The sequence below is a fragment of the Plutella xylostella genome, chromosome 18 (assembly GCF_932276165.1).
Source record: "Plutella xylostella chromosome 18, ilPluXylo3.1, whole genome shotgun sequence".
Taxonomy (NCBI): Eukaryota; Metazoa; Arthropoda; class Insecta; order Lepidoptera; family Plutellidae; genus Plutella; species Plutella xylostella.
The window spans coordinates 4,473,668-4,491,812 of record NC_063998.1 but is presented as its reverse complement, the minus strand read 5'-3'; the positions used below and the strand labels follow the sequence as shown (position 1 = coordinate 4,491,812).

Genomic DNA, 18,145 nt, shown 5'->3' with positions numbered 1-18,145 from the left:
CATCTATCATGAAATCCGCCCAAAACAAACCTGGCAAACTGGCAAACCTGATGAAACATGGAAGAAGCGTAGCAATCCATGATGCAAGCGTGATGCTCTCCATCAATAGCATCAAACAAGAAATATAGCAAAATGCAAGGAAACTTGTTTTTCAGGAAGGAAATGTAAACATATTCAATAAGTAAGTATTGGTTCTTAGATTTCTGATTCTACCAAATTACACGATTACTTCAGTACTGTCCATTACATTAGTACCATTCATATAATTTAAAGAAATGTTTTCACATCTTTACAGAATTTAACATGGCTTGTTGTTGCAACTCGAAATGTAAGTACAAGTAGGTACCTACCTATTTACCTTTGGTACATATTTTCGTATAATACATCTAGGAATAGGAACTATATACGTAAGCACCTACCAATACTATACAACTATACATAAATGAACCTATAAATATCATTTTGAGGCACATTGTAAAGTAGCTATACTTCATCGGACCGGGAACTACTGAGGGTGTCGAGAATTTTGGAATTTAGATTAGCGTAGCGACTTCAGTTGCCGCTTCACGGGTTCGTTAACGACGTAGATAAACGCCAAGAAATACGCGCTCTGATTTGAGAAACGCGTATTAAACAAGTTTATCGACGTCGATAACAGACCCGTGCTGCTGCCGTTTACAACTTTTGTTTACTTTACAGCTCAAAAATCATCAGCAGCATGCTTGGGGCGGTGTGGTCTGGCCAAGCACAGGTGCCTCGTGTACGAGGAAATCCGGCAAGGCCCGATACCGAGGGACATGGGATGGCTTTACACAGCGAGGGATGGGCCTGAACATCAGGTAACTAACAAGTTACTAAACTATCCATAGTTTAGGTAGGTAGAGTAGGTAAATAGAGAAAATAACTATCAAAAATTTCATATTGACCTGATGGACTGGTTGGTTAGGTACATTATACATACCTCAACAGTATGACGCAAAGCACAGAAAATATCCCTATGATCCCCCATCCTTTTCTTTTTTAATTTAGAATCCTCTGAATATATTAAAGAGGTACAATTTACTGTTTCAGTTAAGATGCGGTTGGCGACCTGGCCACATAGCCTGTGACGCGTTACGCCGGATGGAAGAACAATGCTTTGGGTCTTGTGGAGCAGAAAAACCATCCTGTCCCGATTACTCATGTGCTAAACCCAAACCGTCATGTCCCGTGCCTTGCTACAGCAAGCCAAAGAGCTGTAAACCTTGCTGCCCCCCCAAAACCAAGAGTTGCAGACCACAAAGCCGGAAAAAAGGAGCCTCAACTATCGTTCAGACATGCCTTAACAACTTGACTGCCCCAACCGGAAACAACCCAGCACTGCCTTTGATTAGAATCATAAGACATAATGGCCAGTACACTGTTTGCACAAAGCCTTCAGACATCAGCAATGCCCCATCAGGTCCATATCCTCTGAAGTATGTGTTGAATACTGACGGTGATGACTTTGACCCAGAGAAGCCGGTAAAATTTAGTGTTGAAGCAAAGTTCAATAATTATCAATTTGATGTCACTTGCTCCCAGACTTCTTTCGTTTTGGACTTCTCACCTCCAGGGCCTAAATGTGAACCAGGGTGCCCTGATGGTTGTGATGATGAAAGCTATTAGTTACACATCGAAACATATAAATTAGCATTGGTTACAGAGCCCAAATACAGTAATATGCTATAACTACAACTATTTGTTTATTTTTTTTGCCATGGTATGATAAGTGATGGGCCTTTGTTCTAATCCCTTGGCAAAAGGGTGTGAGTGAGTGTGTGTGTTTGTTGTCAGCAGTCAGGTCATCAGGTTAGCCAGTCAGGGCTAGAACCCAGTCTTGGCACTATAGTCAGGGTTACTAGCAACATCAACATTGGGCTGCTTACTTCGCCAATTTGTTATTTGTAGATGATGATAGTGTTCTTTCCCATTTCGATTTCAAACAATCTTATCTTATTAGAGACTACAAAAACACTTACATAGTCAACTAAACTTTATTGCCAACATTCATAGCATCCATTAATTAAACTAAACAACATAATAAATACAACCTGGTATTTCATTAACCTGGCCTATTAGCTGGGGTTCCCAGATTTCTGTGCTAAAGCCATCATGTTCTCATTGGCAATCATCTGGAACTCGTGGAACCGTTGTGAGACCCGCTGGTTCATTCGCAGATACTTCTCCATACAATTTAATGTGCACCTTTCCTGAAAAGTGAAAAATTATATTATTATTTTAGTGCACTACATTTTACATATGGGTTTACCATAGGTGAGATTTTTATGTGTTAATTAATTTCAAATGTTACTGACAGGGTCACTCATCATGATCTGAGAGAAAACCTGCTGAACCTTCTAACTAAAATATTTTATGGATCTGTAGTCAGTTTGGAGAGAACAACATAATCTTACATGGTTATTTGATAAACAATTCTATCAACTACTGGCATAAAGCTATGCACTTTAGGATCTGCTATCACACCATCCAGCTCATCCACTTCATCATCTTTTCCAAAGCCATTTGACCATATGGTTAGTGGGTCATCTTGTGGGCAGGTTGTAGGCGTTGGAGTGGAGGTTTAAAGGCAATATGGGACGACTTCAACACAAAAAAAAATATTTAAAAAATATAAGTCCCGCCATAGTGCCCTTGATATGTACCTACGATACCGGTAGGTGGATGCTTAAATTTGTACAGAGGAAGGTCTAATGTCTATAAAAACAATTACCTCTGCAGATCTGAGTGTCCGTGATGTGAAATCATGAATGCAATCATTGAAGCACTGCTCCGACAGCTTATTGTACTGGACAAGGAAGTCTTTGAACTGAAACACAATGTTTTTTACAGAAATTAGGTAAGTACAAAACAAAAGAGGTTAGATAATGCTAAATAATAAAATTTACTTATAAATACATTTTGGAAGATCCGTGTCATAATATTAGAAGCAAATCTTTTAAATTAGGTATTCGTTTGATAATTGCGGTAAAGTAAATATTAAGTAATAGGTAAGTAATAAACGAACAAAAGTTTAATTAAAAATTATTCACCGTTTTGATTTGATCGGCTTCGGTCATTTCTGGTGAGGCTGCCATAGTTAAATTTATTCGTTTTTGAATTTAATTTAATAATAACGATTGATACCACTGTATTTCATACAAGAATCACAAATTATTTCAGAAAATTCGCTTACAAATATTGCACATCAATTTTAAAATTATATTTTGAGGTTATGTCAGTGTCAGTGTTGCCATTTGCCATTTCATAATAATTTTCTACACTCTTGCTATCTAATGGTGTCTCAGTTAAGTTACACGATACGTGGCTCGGGCCGAGTGACTATTCTGATTTTCAGATGATCTTGCTTTATTTTCATACCTAGGCCAGGTCCAGGCTAGGGCTACGTTACGGTAATGGCCAGGAATGTAACTCTCCTTTATCATCGCGGTGATAGCCACGACGACTACAGGTTGTGGTTTTTGCTGCCCATTGCTATGTTACGTAGCGTTGTCGATGTCGGCGTATGTCATCACAATGGAACAACGTATTGTCATGCGCCGCATGAGCCGCATGAGTCCACCACAAACATCAATCGACGACGCAATCGAAAGAACCCTCTTGCGCCTAGACCTCGACTAAAATGCAATGGTAGCCTTATCTGTAACAGAATACCATTTGAAATATTTTGTAGATTTTTTTGTTCTGGTCTGTGGCATTAAAAAAACAAATTGTTTTGACAAGAGCGTCGATTATTTTCTAGATTTTAATTAATTTTACCGATGAAATGAACGAAAATGATGACGAAATTACAACATTTTGTGATTCAGCAGTGAGTGCTCTTTCTAACCGTATATTATTTGTGTTAAAAACCAGAAATTTATATTCGACCATATTTTCAGGCTGCTTTGGTGGAAGGATGTCGCTTGCCAGTGCGAATGCAAGGAGGCAATGACTGGCCTTTAGCTGAAATTATCAGTATTAAGGAGCTACGTGGACAAAGAGGATATTATGTTCATTATGTTGACTGTAAGTTGATTGTTTACTTGTATACCTTGTAGCAAAACATCTACACTATGTTTTCGCGCGTTTTAACTCGGAATTATTGGGATTACAACGGGTTATTCAACTATAAACATTTACTTAAGAACATTCTTAAATACTAATTCTAAATAACAAATATTTTTCATAATCAATGTCAAAAATCACTTGCAAAAAGAGCATCTGCAATCACAAAAATATGTATAAGATGTCCCACTAATCACATTTTTTATTTTAGTCAACAAACGTCTGGATGAATGGGTCGGGGAGTCGTGGCTGGACACCCGAAAGGTTCAGTTTCCAAGACGAGATGGTGCTCCGGTGAAAGATGGCTCCACAACTCCGAAGAAGACTCACATAGGATCAGGAGGTGGCATTATGCCTCAAGTTGTTATTAGTATGTGTGTTTCGATGTTATATTAGAGCTGATATGCGTTTGGCTAAGTAAAAAAGCATCTTGCTATATCCCATTCCACAGGGAAAGACATCTGATACAAACAAAAACTACCCTTATTCGAATGTAATAAGGGTTCTGTCAGATTTCTTTCCCCGTGGAATGGGATATAAGTGATTCCTGGTGTTAATAGTTTAGTACGCTCTTTATGTTTAGGGAACAAATAATTTGACTTGCAATTTGCCTTGAAACATTTGAGTATCATAGTCTTGCATGTTTTAAGTTTGAACTTTAAAGAACTGAATTACCTAATCCAAATTATAATTACGATTTCATCACCAATACTAATTATGTGAAATCAGCAGATTAGTAATAGCAGTTATGAGTTTAACTTTTACCCCTTCAATAAAAATGCCTTGTTCAGAAATGATTTTAGGCCAATTATTTTCTACTTATCCATGGTTTTAAAATAGTTCTAAACAATAATTATATTTAGACTAGTTGATGTGGAAAATGAAAGATTAAGCCTACTCCATACTCTTAACAAGAGGTTTAGTCTCAGGTCTTGACAAAACTATTATAATATATAAAGCTGGATTACCACTCACTGACTCATTGACATGATTGTTCTCCCAGAAGGAGCCATTTTGTCTGTCTGCTATATAATGTGTTGTGTAGTTTTGTTGAGAGTCTGGAGCGCACTATACTTTTTCTTAGCCTCACTCAGCCACAATGAATCTCTGAATTAATTCCAATAGCCTAGAATTCTATAGGCAGGTACAACATACCTTAACTTATAAATACTTGAGATTAAATGCAGGGAGTCATGGAGGCTGTTTGAGTGACTGCTTTTTAGATGACTTGCTTAGATACTTGATGCTTCTACTGGTGAAAGGGTCATTGTTTTCTGAATTTTTACTTCTGCCTGTGTATCTGTTATAACTTATCAGAATTTAACATTTAATTTAATTAATTCAACATCAGCCCTATTGGTCACTTGTTAATTTCCTTTAAATGTGTTTCATTGGCTGGTTTCTTGTTTTTATGTCGGCAGCAACAACATTGGAAAGGGTGGGTGATAATTATTTACACTCACGATTATTTTGATTTATAACTGTCCTATTTTGTCTGCAGATGAAACAGTCTGCAACGAAACTCAGAAGTTAAACAAGGACGCGAATTCCAATCAACTAAAATTTACAGAAAAACAAATCCCTCCCGATGCACTGAATGGTTCTATACCCAAAATTGCACCATTATCCATCGGTACGTTGAAAGTTATATCATACATAGCCGATCCTATCACCATGGTGGCAAACCCTAGTCAAATCTAGTGTATGTCACTGACATGGTAAGAAGAACATAACCTAAGAGCTAAGTGTGAGTTTTTTATACAATTCGACCGCTGTCATCTTTACTGTCATTTGTATGGCGTTGTGTCCGCGCTGTAGAAATTTGAGTTTGTTGGTCGGCGATCAAGAAGTTTCAAAACTTGCACTTGGTTTTCTGTTTTCACATAAAAAAAATCCTTTCTGGACTGGGTAAGGAGCTTCGTTTATTAGTAACAACTTACTACATTTTCCACCGGTGCTACACATTGTCGTAAAAGATTTCCCAACGGATTTCCGGGATAAAAAGTAGCTTATAGCACTCCTAGATACTGTAGATTTATAATGGTGAAAGATTATTGCCTTTTTTCAGGTACTTAGAAATGCTTCCATTTAGATAGACTGTGGTGTGGCGTTACTTAGGATAACACACAAGGTCACCTACTTATTTTGTTTTGAATAGTAAAAAAAATGCATGGTTAGATTATTAGAATTGAACTAAAGGTGTCGGAGTGTATATTTAACTATGAAATCTGATCTATCTTTATAGATGCACTATAAAACTAAGAAAACATGCCGTTGACTTAAGTCTTCATATATATGTCTTCGGCGGAAGTAAATGTTTTTGGCGAAAAATAGACTATCAATGATGTTGATTCTGAAGGCAGAAATTCTAATTTTAACGCTGTCAAACTAAAAAATTTGCTAGCATAAAATGACATTTACGGAAACAATCATAGAGTCGAATTTTATACAAAGAAATTAAGGTTTTGACATCGCTAAATTTAAAATTTCTGCCCTCAGAATCGATATCAATTTATTACCTATTAGTTAATGTGTGAAGCGTATTTTTGATGGCAGAGATTTAAACTGCCCGTATTTTAATGGTAACTTACGGTCCAGTAAATCTTTACCAAACCAGCGCCACTTTTCTAATACCGTCCAAGCTTCATGCAACTATACATACACCAGTCTACTACTACTCCCCTACTATTCACCCCTTGCCATTACCCAGGCGAGCCACGTCAGCTGATCTCACGGCCGGCGAGCCCCACGCTCATCCACCATGAGGCCCCCTCGTCGCTGGTCAACGGAGGCGCCGTGCTGGCCGCCGCGCTGCAGAAGAAGATGAACAGAAAACGGAAGGCCAACTCTTTGGACCATGAGGTATGAGGGGGTTGGGTTTTGAGTTTTATGGCCCTGTGCTGACTACTACATATTGTAATAGTTTAGTTATGTTATGATTAAAGCATTTTCTACCAGTCAGCAGTTTCTTGTTATACCTACTTATATTGTCATACTGCAGTAAGTTTTACAGCTGAATACCATGATCGTTTAGAAATAATGTAATTTGTAGTGATTAATCTATGATAAGTTATAGTACGTAAACGTATCTTAACCCCTTAATTCGAAATATACATCTATAATAAAAACAAGTACCTAATAATTTCTTGCTCACGTGATTTCCCTAAACACTGTCACTAGCCCCATCTACGCCCTATACATCTCTTAACAAACCTCTCATCCAACCCACCAGCTGCCAGAAGTGACCCTCCCCTTGCAAGATCTGCTAGACGGGGCCGAAGCCCTGCCGAGCGGCGCGGCCACGCCCACCGCCCCGCGCCCGCGCCAGTCGGGCAGTCTGGTGGCCCACGGACATGACGACCTGGTGACCCGGATGAAGAATATTGAGATGATTGAGCTGGGACGGCATAGGTTGCGGCCGTGGTACTTCGCACCTTATCCTCAGGTAAGAGAGTTGATATTCAGTTGCATTACATTCTGGCAGCTAAGTGGCCCATGGTCATGACGACCTGGTGACCCGGATGAAGAATATTGAGATGATCGAGCTGGGAAGACAAAGACTGCGGCCGTGGTACTTTGCACCTTATCCTCAGGTAAGGGAGTTCAATGTTTATCGACACGTGTGTAGGTACCTACATTCTGAAAGTTTAGTGGGCCATGGACAGGACGAACTGGTGACCAGGATGAAGAATATAGAGATGATTGACCTGGGCAGGCATAGGCTATCTTGTCCTCAGGTAAGAGAGATGACATTCTATTGTATCCACAAGGATAAAAATAAAAGGATAAAATTGTGCTTGTGCTTTAGCATAAGACTTGTTGACATGGAATGGAACTTGTATATGGCTGGCCTGGTTGTGAAGGCATAGTTATGTTTTGATTCTGAGGTCTACTTATTTAACCAGCAAGGCGTAAATATCTTCTATTCAGTATAATATTAATACGTTTTATTTTCTTTTACAGGAAATAATTTCACTAGCATGTATCTACATTTGTGAATTTTGCCTCAAGTATAGAAAAAGTAAAAAGTGTTTGGAAAGACACCTGGTAAGAATTTCAATCATATAATCATATTTCCTTTACTAGAAATGACATACTCCATGAAACTAATAATATATTTGTTTTCCAGATTAAATGTAAGCTAAAACACCCACCGGGAAACGAGATTTACCGAAAAGGCAGTATATCGTTCTTCGAAATAGACGGTAGAAAGAACAAGGCGTACGCTCAAAACCTCTGTTTGTTGGCAAAACTGTTTCTGGATCACAAAACCCTGTATTACGACACTGACCCCTTCTTATTTTACGTCATGACAGAATTTGACTCAAGAGGTAAGCGAGGTAAAACAGATTTTTACTTCTTTCATCATCACCATTTTCATCATTGGGGAAAACTTCTGTAACTACATGTTCATTCATTTACTTCTTTGACTATATACTAACCACTGATTAGAAAAAGGTTTTAGTATGTGAATTTGTTTTTCCAGGTTTCCACATAGTGGGATACTTTTCCAAGGAGAAGGAAAGTACTGAAGATTACAACGTGGCTTGTATACTGACTCTACCTCCGTACCAAAGGAAGGGATATGGAAAACTCCTTATTGAATTTAGTAAGTTTTATTTACTTATTCATATTCAGATAAATGCTCACTATCAAACATTTATTACTGAACATAGGAATAGGCCTCTCCCAAAGACTAACTGAACTACACCACTCTCTCTACCCACTAGCGGCTGAATGCCTTTAGGTCTTTGTCCATCGGATCTAACGCTATGTTTGTCTCCTCCTCCCTTGTGGTTATCGGTTCTTAGTCAAATTTGCCCAATGCATACAGGTTCTTTAGGGTTCCGCTCATCTTGCATAATCTTTATTGACCAAAACTCATTTCGCATAACTCGTATGGTCTAAACTTTTTTGGCCGAACCATCACTTTGCCAAGACTTATGTGGCATAAGGCTCGTTTCGTCTAAAACTCTTTAGGCACAATCTTAAAACACCTAAGTTTCGTTTGCTCAAATTTATGTTCGTCTATACCTATGTATAATCTTGTTTCTCCTAATGTTATCTTAATTAATAATATATTAAGTATGTAGTAAATGTACAAATTGTGGTATTTTTCTCCTACATCCCGAAAATCACGATATTGTATGATCAAAAAATCGAAAGTTAACGACCAATATAATTATTACAAACCCCATGAGATCGAAACCTAAAAATAGGTGCGACGACGAGCAAAGCGAGGAGGAGCGTGTTAGGTGCACATGCTCATCAAAACCAAAGCGGAGCGCAGCGAAGCGGAGCGGAGCGTTTTCCAAACAGCGGAAACAATACAAAGCACCAGTTTGCGCTATGTAGGGAGACGCTCCGTCAAAGTTAAAGCCAAACGAATATTATTACTTTGTATAAACCTATGCCATAGCATTATTAGGCTATTCAAGATTTGGCCATACCATTATTAGGCTAAACAATGTTGTGCGAAATAACTTTTTACTAAACGAGATTTATGCCATACGATTTTCGGCGTAACGAGACTTTGACCAAACGTTACTATGCCATACGAGATTAGGCAAATAAATCTTATGCCAAAAAAGGTAGAACCGGTTCTTTATTATTCATCTTGCAAAGTTTTGGGAGCTACAATCATAATTAAATAATCTTAGTTCTCTGACGAATTACTCCACCTCCGATGCTCTCCAGGCTTTAACTAGCCCTAATCCTTCACAGGCTACGAGCTATCCAAGTTCGAGGGCAAGACGGGCTCCCCGGAGAAGCCGCTGTCGGACCTCGGGCTACTGTCGTACCGCAGCTACTGGGCGCAGACCATCCTCGACATCATGATGACCATCAAGCCGCTGCAGGACCATGAGAAGCCGCTCATCACCATCAAGTGAGTTGTGCCCTCTAGATACGTTCTTAGGGTAAATTGGTGACCCCGACGTGATGTGAATAGTGACAGAGCAGACTGGTATCCAGCAGGGTGTGCCAGAGGTATATAAAGCACAATTGATACGTCACTCAGAGAGCCTCTTTTCTTGCACCTCATTAATGGTAGGGACAGACTGATCCCTCGAGTCCCACGTACGAAACGTATGCTACGCATTATGACATCTAGACTATGAAACACAGGCCTTCGAACACACTTATCATACGCAACGTTTGGTATGTCAAATCAGCCTGTCCCTACTTTAAAAAGATGGTGGTAGACTAAATGGTAAGTATGTGCATTACTGTACAACCTTTTTCGGGTAATAAGCAAGGTAACGTGTAGTAAGTATGGAAGTGGGAGGGCGCGACGGGCTCCCCGGAGAAGCCGCTGTCGGACCTTGGGCTGCTGTCGTACCGCAGCTACTGGGCGCAGACCATCCTCGACATCATGATGACCATCAAGCCGCTGCAGGACCACGAGAAGCCGCTCATCACCATCAAGTGAGTTGTTCCCTCTAGATACGTGACTGGGGAAATTGGTGACCCCGACGCGATGTGAACAGAGCAGACTAGTATCTATGATGCAGTAGACGTATATAAAGTATAGACACATGATAAATAAAGCCATTTGGAGAGGCTTGATCTCCATTAAAGGTAGAGAGCGCCTGATCCCATTTACGCAACGTATGCTACGCATTATGACATCTAGACTATGCTGAGTATGAAACACAGGCCTACAAACACACATATCATACGCAACATTGGGTACATGCGATCAGGTAAGTATGTGCATTGCTGTACAGCCTTTTCTAGAGTAATTAAGTGAGGTAAGGTGTAGTAAGTATGGAAGTGGGAGGGCAAGACGGGCTCCCCGGAGAAGCCGCTGTCGGACCTCGGGCTGCTGTCGTACCGCAGCTACTGGGCGCAGACCATCCTCGACATCATGATGACCATCAAGCCGCTGCAGGACCACGAGAAGCCGCTCATCACCATCAAGTGAGTTGTACCCTCTAGATCGGCTACATAAGTCATATGAGGGCACACGAGCGACGCCCTCCCCAGCCGTAACAGTCGCCGTGACCGAACCCGGTCGGACAGAATCATCATCATCATCACCCTCTAGATACGGCCCTCGGGAACATTGGTGACCCCGACGTGTTGTGAACAGTGACAGAGCAGAATAGTATCCAGATGGGCTAGCGGGGCGCATTTAAGATGTGACAAAAGTTCTCCGTCGTGCTCGTTTGAGTAAGCGCGATGCAAATGAAGCCGCTTATCACTATTACTTGAGTTACCCTGGCCACCGATATCAGTTCTCTCCACCTACCCTAGTAATCAAAATATTGCGTGTTTTAAGTGAAATATTGTATGCTACGAATTGATGTCGAATAAGTGAAAATGCTCCCCCTGGACATAAATCTTGTTTCGAATTATATCCTCTCCACATCCCTTGGGGAAATTGGTGACCCCGACGTGATGTGAATATTTCGGTGCAGACAAATGCATCGATTGCCCAATATCGTGAGCGTATTGTTTAAGACTCTGTTCGTAAGTTGACGACACGATAAGAAGAAGGCTGTCCGTGGGTTAACGTCATCCTCATCCATATTACATATAACTATTTCCTATTCTCATTGTTCCAGTGAAATATGTGAATTGACGAGTATAAAGAAAGAAGACGTGATCAGCACACTGCAGAACCTGAATCTAATCAACTACTACAAGGGACAGTATATCATTTCCGTTAATCAGGTAAATACCAATTAACTTATAATTACATGCAATTATTTTTTTCTATGAGTCAAATCACTTTATTTCCATAAACAGTGTGATTTTCCTACGTAGCAAGTCATTGCCATATTGTCGAATTTGTACTCATTAAACATCTGACAAAAAAACCTTTCTTTCTTTTCAGGAAACAATAGAGCAGCATGAAAAAGCTATGGAGAAGCGAACACTGCGTATCGACCCCAAATGCCTGCACTGGACTCCGAAGGACTGGTCCAAGAGATCCAAATGGTAAGCCCCAGTTTTTTATAAAGATGAGTGGATTTTCTGACATGTTTTGAGTTATTACATTTGGTGAGAAAAGTTGCAAATTGCTTTCATAGTTATAGAAAAAAAAATGAATTTTCCGATACTTAACGTAAATTTTGAAGGCAGCAAACTGCGTAGTGGAGGGCTGTTTATTTTGACTTAAAATTTAAAATCTAATCTAATAATGTTGATCTTCACTTCAACATAATTACGAAAAGCGAAGCAGCCAATACACCTGTGCCTTACCTACTTTTCTAGGAGATATTCAGGCATACACGGTTTTGCCCTATATTTTGATTGATAATTAAAAACATCAAATTTTGCCAAGCGAATATGAATTTTACATGTATACAACAAAGAGTACATGTGATGTTTCTTTTGTCTGCAGTGTTTGAGTGAGCTTTTGCCGTGGTAGTTCAAAGGAGGTGTGAGGAGACTTTCCAAACACGTACGCATTTTTTGAAAAGCTATATTACCGTATACAAGATATCAACAAAACTCAAGTTCACACTATACATTTGAATATGTTTCCATTTTACAAAAATTAATAGCTGAAATTATGTTTTTGCTGATATCTTGTCTAGATTAGGTCGTTCATCTTTGCTTTCGTAGCCCCATCTTTAACATTCCTAGCAAACATCCCTCGTAGTAATCTTTATTATATTTCTGCAACTCACCCCCTGATTATGTAGGGATAACTAAGCACTATAATGGTTAAAGTTTTTTTAATCGAACCGCATACATTATTTACTCATCATAATATACCTTTTTTTTCTATTGATCGATGTAATTCATAACTTTTTACACCTACGGGGAAACTACGGGGGACTCAATATACTTGTAACGTTCAATGATTGTGGACTAGTATTATGCATGCCACTGGGAAAAGTCTATCTAGACATTTTGATGTATAGGGGCAGTAGTTGCTTTACCCACCTTTGATATTATTAAATCCTTTCTTGCACATTTGTATATTAGCGAACTTAAGGCTAAAAGCATTCTCTTTAAGTTTGTAGTGATAACTCTGTGAGTGCGTTTTTGCGTAATCAGGCTACAATCACTATTGACGCTGTACCATCTCACATACGTATATTTCCATATACCTATACATTTAAAATTCAGCTTTCTGCATGTGTGCACGTTACTAACGAGTTGACATTATAACTGACTGTAAGGTATGTATTAACACGCTTTCTCATAATAGGTTTACATAGTTTCTCATCTAACAATTATTAACATAACTACTGATGTAGATTTTCATAGTCACCTAGGCAACGTTTCCTATAGTAATGATTGCAATATGTTTCCAGGTAGATACGGCGGCGTTGCGGCTTTCTCCATACAATGTTCTAGGTATTGTCTTAATATTTCTATAATACTCTGATCCACAACGATGTCTCATAGAAATTGGTGTTTTTCGATGTTCGAAAGTGTTATCTTAGTGTAAATATGATTTTCTTAATGCGAAATACGTCCATCGTCCATCAGATCAAATACGAAACTGTTCTTTTGCGAGTCAAAATGATCCTTTTGTACCACGTCTTAGTGAATTTAGTACAATAAATTGTAAAAGTCAATATTGTGATATTAAATATATCATCAAAAATTCACGAACTCTTTCATTTATAAGGTATTGGGTGGTGTAAAAAAAAGAAAAAAATATTATGCAATATAATGATTTATTTTTTAATACATAAGCACAATAATTTTGCTTTGTCTGTCAAAATATTATATCCAAATAGAAAGCAGGTACAAGTGATGTTAACAATGCTTACAAAAACTAAGTTTTTATTAACTTTAACCGATTACAAAATATGGAAGTATATTTGTGACAGTATGACAAAACACAATCGTTCAAATATTCCAACGGTAATAATACAATATTCACTTATTGGATAGTTAAATAAGTTTTACTTCTTAACTATTCCTAGAATAGCCTTATAACTGAAGTAAAAATATCTAAGGTATAAACAAAAATGTGTTCCAAAAATATATTATGGCTCTTACGCAGACCAAGGTTCTTACTAAACTCAAGTACTAAATACATATTTCATTGTAAATCATATTAGGTTAAAACGAATATGTGTAACAACAATAAAATCATTGTTTAAATATGCCAACAGTATTTTCTCAAGTCTAAATTTACAACCAAATATAATGAGCAGGCCTCACTGCCATCTAGTGAGCTAGACGGCCAAACATCGTCTCACATCTTTACTGAAAACTTCAGTGTGCGAATCACGAACTCAAGTCGATAGGTCATTCGATAGCAACTTGTATGGCATCTTGATCAGCGCCCCTATCAGCATCGTTTGAAACTAATAAAACGCATTCAAACTCCAGTAACCGCCTGTTGAGTTACTATCGCCTTGAGTGCACAATATTCGTGATTCACACACATTTCACACTGCAAGCTACCGACTTACTTTGCAACCGTAGCTTTGTTGGCTGGCAGTGTGGCCTGCGCTAGAAGCCTTAAAACTAGTATACTTTTATCACATCTATATACTAAGTAGGAAGAATGAGAAATGAGAAGAAACTTCCGTTTAAGAGTCCTCGAAGTCAATCTAAACTATACCTTCTTAAGTTAATCTTACAGTTAAGATTACTACGACGGTACATTCACTACACGCTACAGTAGAAAGAGACAAACACAATGCACTTCAGCCCCGATTTTATTTATAAATATTTACAAAATCTTGTTTTCCAAAACTAGAAGTAGGTAAATAGGAACATCCCTTTGGAATGTAAATTTACATAGGCCACTGATTGTCTGAAGTCCATTGTATTTAAAGAAGAAAGACATTTAAGGCTCACATTATATACTCGATATTACAAAACTTGTGCCGGTTGCTTCGTCCTAGACGTATTTTATCACAATATAATAACCAACAATATAAAAATAAATGCTCACACGACTTGACTGCTCTATCTTGGGTCGGCAGTCAAAGACTAGGTATCACTGGTAGAAGGCACGGCCTTATTCACAAGGGGGGTATCCAGAAACAATTTAATTATATTTTTCCAAAAGTATAAATTATCACATTGATCTGAAAAAAAACTATATTACTTTCAGAAAGGATATCAAAATTTGAATTTTAAATCATGATTATAGTAAGTAGCTGGTACTTAATTAATCTTTGATATCTCCTATGGTGAACCAAGTAATGAAATGAAGATTTATTTATCAACGGTAACTTTTTATGAAACTGAAAGATTTGTGTTTCATAATTTTCCATAAACATCTAACTGATTTATCTTGTGCTTTGAAAACTTTTGTACGTTTTTGGTCATGAACATGTATGCCTTTCTTGATTTCTTTACCATAATGTTGTACATTTCGCGCTCAAGAAGCGATTTCAAATACATTCATATTATAAAATGTTAATTATTATAGGCACATTAAAACTTACTTTCAACAACAAAAGCTACGAGTAATTTTAAATTATTAATAAAATATATCACGACTTATTCTCAGTTTAAAGCACCTTACATAAACTTACAGCCTACTATGTGTATTTATTAAACTGTTATAATATTTCTGTAACGTAAAATATACTATCGGAATATCAACAAGAGGTATTAAATTTTATTGTACTGAAAGTGAAGTATTTGTAAAAGTTGTTACTGTGATGTTATTAACTTTGTTTAAATCTAGATACGACTATAGATAATCTGGCTTGACCCGCCTGCAGTATGTATTTCGCGTTAGGTATGTCAAATGTTTGTGACAAAATGAGAAACTACTATAAATTAAATTTCATCAAAAAATCATCAAAAATAAACTCATTCATCATCATAACGCCACAATCAGATCTTAATTGTCGATATTTTGCCACAGAGCAAAGCAAAATTAAAAAGCTTACGAAATTAAACGTAAAATATTAAAATTATGTTAGATTGTAACATCTAAATAAAAATATAATAATGTGTAATACCTACCTAAAACAAACTGTTTTACAGTTTCTTTTGTTATAGACGACAACGGTGTTTTTGTATTATTTCACAACGCTATTGATTTTAAAAACGTAAATTAAAAATGAAATAAATAATATGTCATACATAACAATATTAACAATGCGACGATAGCTATTTAACTTGTAATTTTAATCTCTTATTTTGTAGAATATCAGTGTTAGATATCTCCACCATGGGACACAGTATGTCGTTTATCAGAGGCACCGAACTAATCTACGTTGTTGTTCTACACAGTAGACATATCATTTCGTTTCGAAATAAACTCCACCTTTATGATATTTCCCTGAAAACACAATTTCACGAGCGTGTGACCTAGCATACCTACATCTACTTTACGCCGGTGTTATATCGATGCTATGCAATGTAGAAAACTTCAAAACGGTGATTCTATTCCGAATTTAACTTTGATGACACCTTTCCTTAACTATACATACGTGTACATGTCAATATTACATTTGGACCCGACATGAAACTTTTCACCTTCCATAGCGACTAAACGAGGCAGCCATCGTTTAGGCCGTTGTTAATTTTGCCCTGCGGATCTCCGTGGTGGTTGGGGTAAGTATGGCACTGTTGGGCTGCGTTCATATTGTAGTTGACCTCCTCATAGTATTCCTGTTCTGTTGGCTCAATGACCAGGAGATTAGCGGCCTTTGGGAGGTACCCTTCCGTGATGTAGTTCCCTTCAGAGTTGGGTGCTAGACTGAGGACGCTGTCAGGCCTATGGTACTCTCCGTCTAAGAGTTGTGGCGCTAAATAGGAGTTGTCTAGAGACGAGATGGTGTCGATTGAGGAGTCTCCATTGAGCGGGGTGACGCAGGTGTAGCTAGAGGCCAGGATGTTAGCGGACTCTGGTCGGATGTAGGGGGAGGAAGTCTCGTAGCAAGCTGGGAAGGGGGTTGGAGATTCATAGGGCCGGATCATGTTGTATTGCTGCTGGTTGGAGTTGCTGGAGTTGTTCTTGACGCAGGACGCGGTGTGGAGGGAGAGCATGTCGATGAGTTTCCGTCTTTGCACTTCCAAGTCCTGGAAATAAAGGAGTTGTTCAGATATTGTTCAATCTCTTCTTTATTATTATGATGTCATTAAATCCGTAAGGAAAGGGAAAGATGCGTTTCTAGTAGACCTTGGAGAGGAAGTATATTAAGGCCTTGTTCCACAATGTCTGGTTAGTGGCTACCTGTGAGATAAAATACATGCTGTCACTGTCACAAAAATAATAACAGAAAGTGACAGCATGTATTTTATCTCACAGGTAGCCACTAACCAGACATTGTGGAACAGGGGCTTAGTCTCCTTAGTTAGACTGTAGTGTAGGTCCTGTACGGGTCATGTATTATAGGGTTCCATTACTAGGGTTTGAGATCTAGATGATTCCACTAATATTCGTGAGATTTTATTATACTCTCTCTATTATAAATGACGATATTTGGCAGGCGGGATTAGCCACACAAAATCCAATCACATCCACAAACCAGGAAAACGTTTGCACAAATACACGCTAACATATACCTTGAGTTGTGACTTCAAGTCTATGTTCTGGTTCTCGAGCACCTCGCTCTCAGTGACCAGGTTGACGGTCCGCTCTCGTTTCTTCATGCGACACTTGGTGGCGGCGATCTTGTTCCTCTCCCGCCGCCGCCGCCGCCGCTCCTCGTCTTCTGGTGTCAGCTGTGGAGTTAATGGTACTGTTAAAATGTGTGAATATGAATTTGTATGTACTTTGGTCACGGCAAAGAAAAAAAAAAGGAAATTGCGAATGGGGGATAATATTTGGCTCGTTCGACACACGGCATAATTCTCGTGTGTTAGGTACTTACAATATTTCAGTTTAGTAATACATACGAAATATATCGAGTGCTAGCGATTGACGAGGGACCTAAAATCCAGGTCTTCTAAAACGCTATTTAACCTGGCAGTTCAATAGCCATATTGTTAGAAGTTATGTTTTCCACGCCATATTAACCTGAATAACCGTAATATATCGCATGACTGTACCGATATAATTAAAAATAACTGAAGCCTTTTAATTCCTATTTATAGACAGTTATTTTCAGTTCAGAAGGAAAATTTTACGTTGTCCTTGGCCGTACGCCCCTAATTCTCGCCTGTTGTTTAC

At 38.3% G+C, this 18,145-nt stretch overlaps 4 protein-coding genes across 9 annotated transcripts in view; 2 read left to right on the top strand and 2 right to left on the bottom strand.

The window, feature by feature from the left end:
- Positions 1-14: 14 nt before the first annotated feature.
- Positions 15-1,716, top strand: LOC105380070. The gene is made up of 4 exons (XM_011549558.3): positions 15-181; positions 296-328; positions 700-839; positions 1,072-1,716. Exons 2-4 carry the CDS (start codon positions 304-306, stop codon positions 1,645-1,647), a joined length of 741 nt encoding a protein of 246 aa, XP_011547860.3. The 5' UTR covers positions 15-181; positions 296-303; the 3' UTR covers positions 1,648-1,716.
- Positions 1,717-2,001: 285 nt separating this feature from the next.
- On the bottom strand, positions 2,002-3,258 carry LOC105380071 (mitochondrial import inner membrane translocase subunit Tim9). Its single transcript, XM_011549559.3, has 3 exons — positions 3,072-3,258; positions 2,753-2,848; positions 2,002-2,231 (listed from the first exon to the last, which is right to left on the bottom strand). Exons 1-3 carry the CDS (start codon positions 3,114-3,116, stop codon positions 2,097-2,099), a joined length of 276 nt encoding a protein of 91 aa, XP_011547861.1. The 5' UTR covers positions 3,117-3,258; the 3' UTR covers positions 2,002-2,096.
- Positions 3,259-3,732: 474 nt separating this feature from the next.
- LOC105380072 (histone acetyltransferase Tip60) lies at positions 3,733-13,658 on the top strand. Of its 6 annotated transcripts, none has more exons than XM_048627212.1 (14): positions 3,733-3,850; positions 3,921-4,047; positions 4,298-4,429; positions 5,588-5,719; positions 6,797-6,948; positions 7,319-7,531; positions 8,050-8,133; positions 8,216-8,426; positions 8,573-8,695; positions 9,811-9,973; positions 11,655-11,763; positions 11,927-12,030; positions 12,437-12,496; positions 13,359-13,658. In XM_048627212.1, the coding sequence occupies exons 1-13, from the start codon at positions 3,806-3,808 to the stop codon at positions 12,441-12,443; spliced, it is 1,602 nt and encodes a 533-aa protein (XP_048483169.1). In that variant the 5' UTR covers positions 3,733-3,805; the 3' UTR covers positions 12,444-12,496; positions 13,359-13,658. The 6 variants fall into 6 exon arrangements, with proteins under 6 accessions (XP_048483169.1, XP_048483168.1, XP_048483166.1 ...); XM_048627211.1 differs by having other exon boundaries at positions 4,298-4,456; positions 8,216-8,417; XM_048627209.1 differs by having other exon boundaries at positions 4,298-4,456.
- A 50-nt stretch (positions 13,659-13,708) lies between these two features.
- LOC105380073 (activating transcription factor 3) overlaps positions 13,709-18,145 on the bottom strand; it is a 47,828-nt gene continuing 43,391 nt past the window's right edge. The window contains exons 5-6 of the mRNA XM_038113935.2: positions 17,539-17,697; positions 13,709-17,052 (exon numbers count right to left, since the gene is read on the bottom strand). Of these exons, the coding sequence (XP_037969863.2) occupies positions 16,519-17,052; positions 17,539-17,697 (693 nt within the window). The 3' untranslated portion in view covers positions 13,709-16,518. The remainder of the gene's footprint in view (positions 17,053-17,538; positions 17,698-18,145) is intronic.

Coding starts and splice junctions, on each gene's coding strand:
- LOC105380072 (XM_048627209.1), top strand. CDS start 3,806: ATGAACGAAAATGATGACGAAATTACAACATTTTGTGATTCAGCA. Junction 6,949..7,318: donor CCAACTCTTTGGACCATGAG/GTATGAGGGGGT, acceptor CCAACCCACCAG/CTGCCAGAAGTGACCCTCCC. Junction 8,696..9,810: donor AAAACTCCTTATTGAATTTA/GTAAGTTTTATT, acceptor AATCCTTCACAG/GCTACGAGCTATCCAAGTTC.
- LOC105380070 (XM_011549558.3), top strand. CDS start 304: ATGGCTTGTTGTTGCAACTCGAAAT. Junction 329..699: donor TTGTTGTTGCAACTCGAAAT/GTAAGTACAAGT, acceptor TTTACTTTACAG/CTCAAAAATCATCAGCAGCA. Junction 840..1,071: donor GGGATGGGCCTGAACATCAG/GTAACTAACAAG, acceptor TTACTGTTTCAG/TTAAGATGCGGTTGGCGACC.
- LOC105380071 (XM_011549559.3), bottom strand. CDS start 3,116: ATGGCAGCCTCACCAGAAATGACCGAAGCCGATCAAATCAAAACG. Junction 2,849..3,071: donor AAGCCGATCAAATCAAAACG/GTGAATAATTTT, acceptor ATTGTGTTTCAG/TTCAAAGACTTCCTTGTCCA. Junction 2,232..2,752: donor GGACACTCAGATCTGCAGAG/GTAATTGTTTTT, acceptor TTCACTTTTCAG/GAAAGGTGCACATTAAATTG.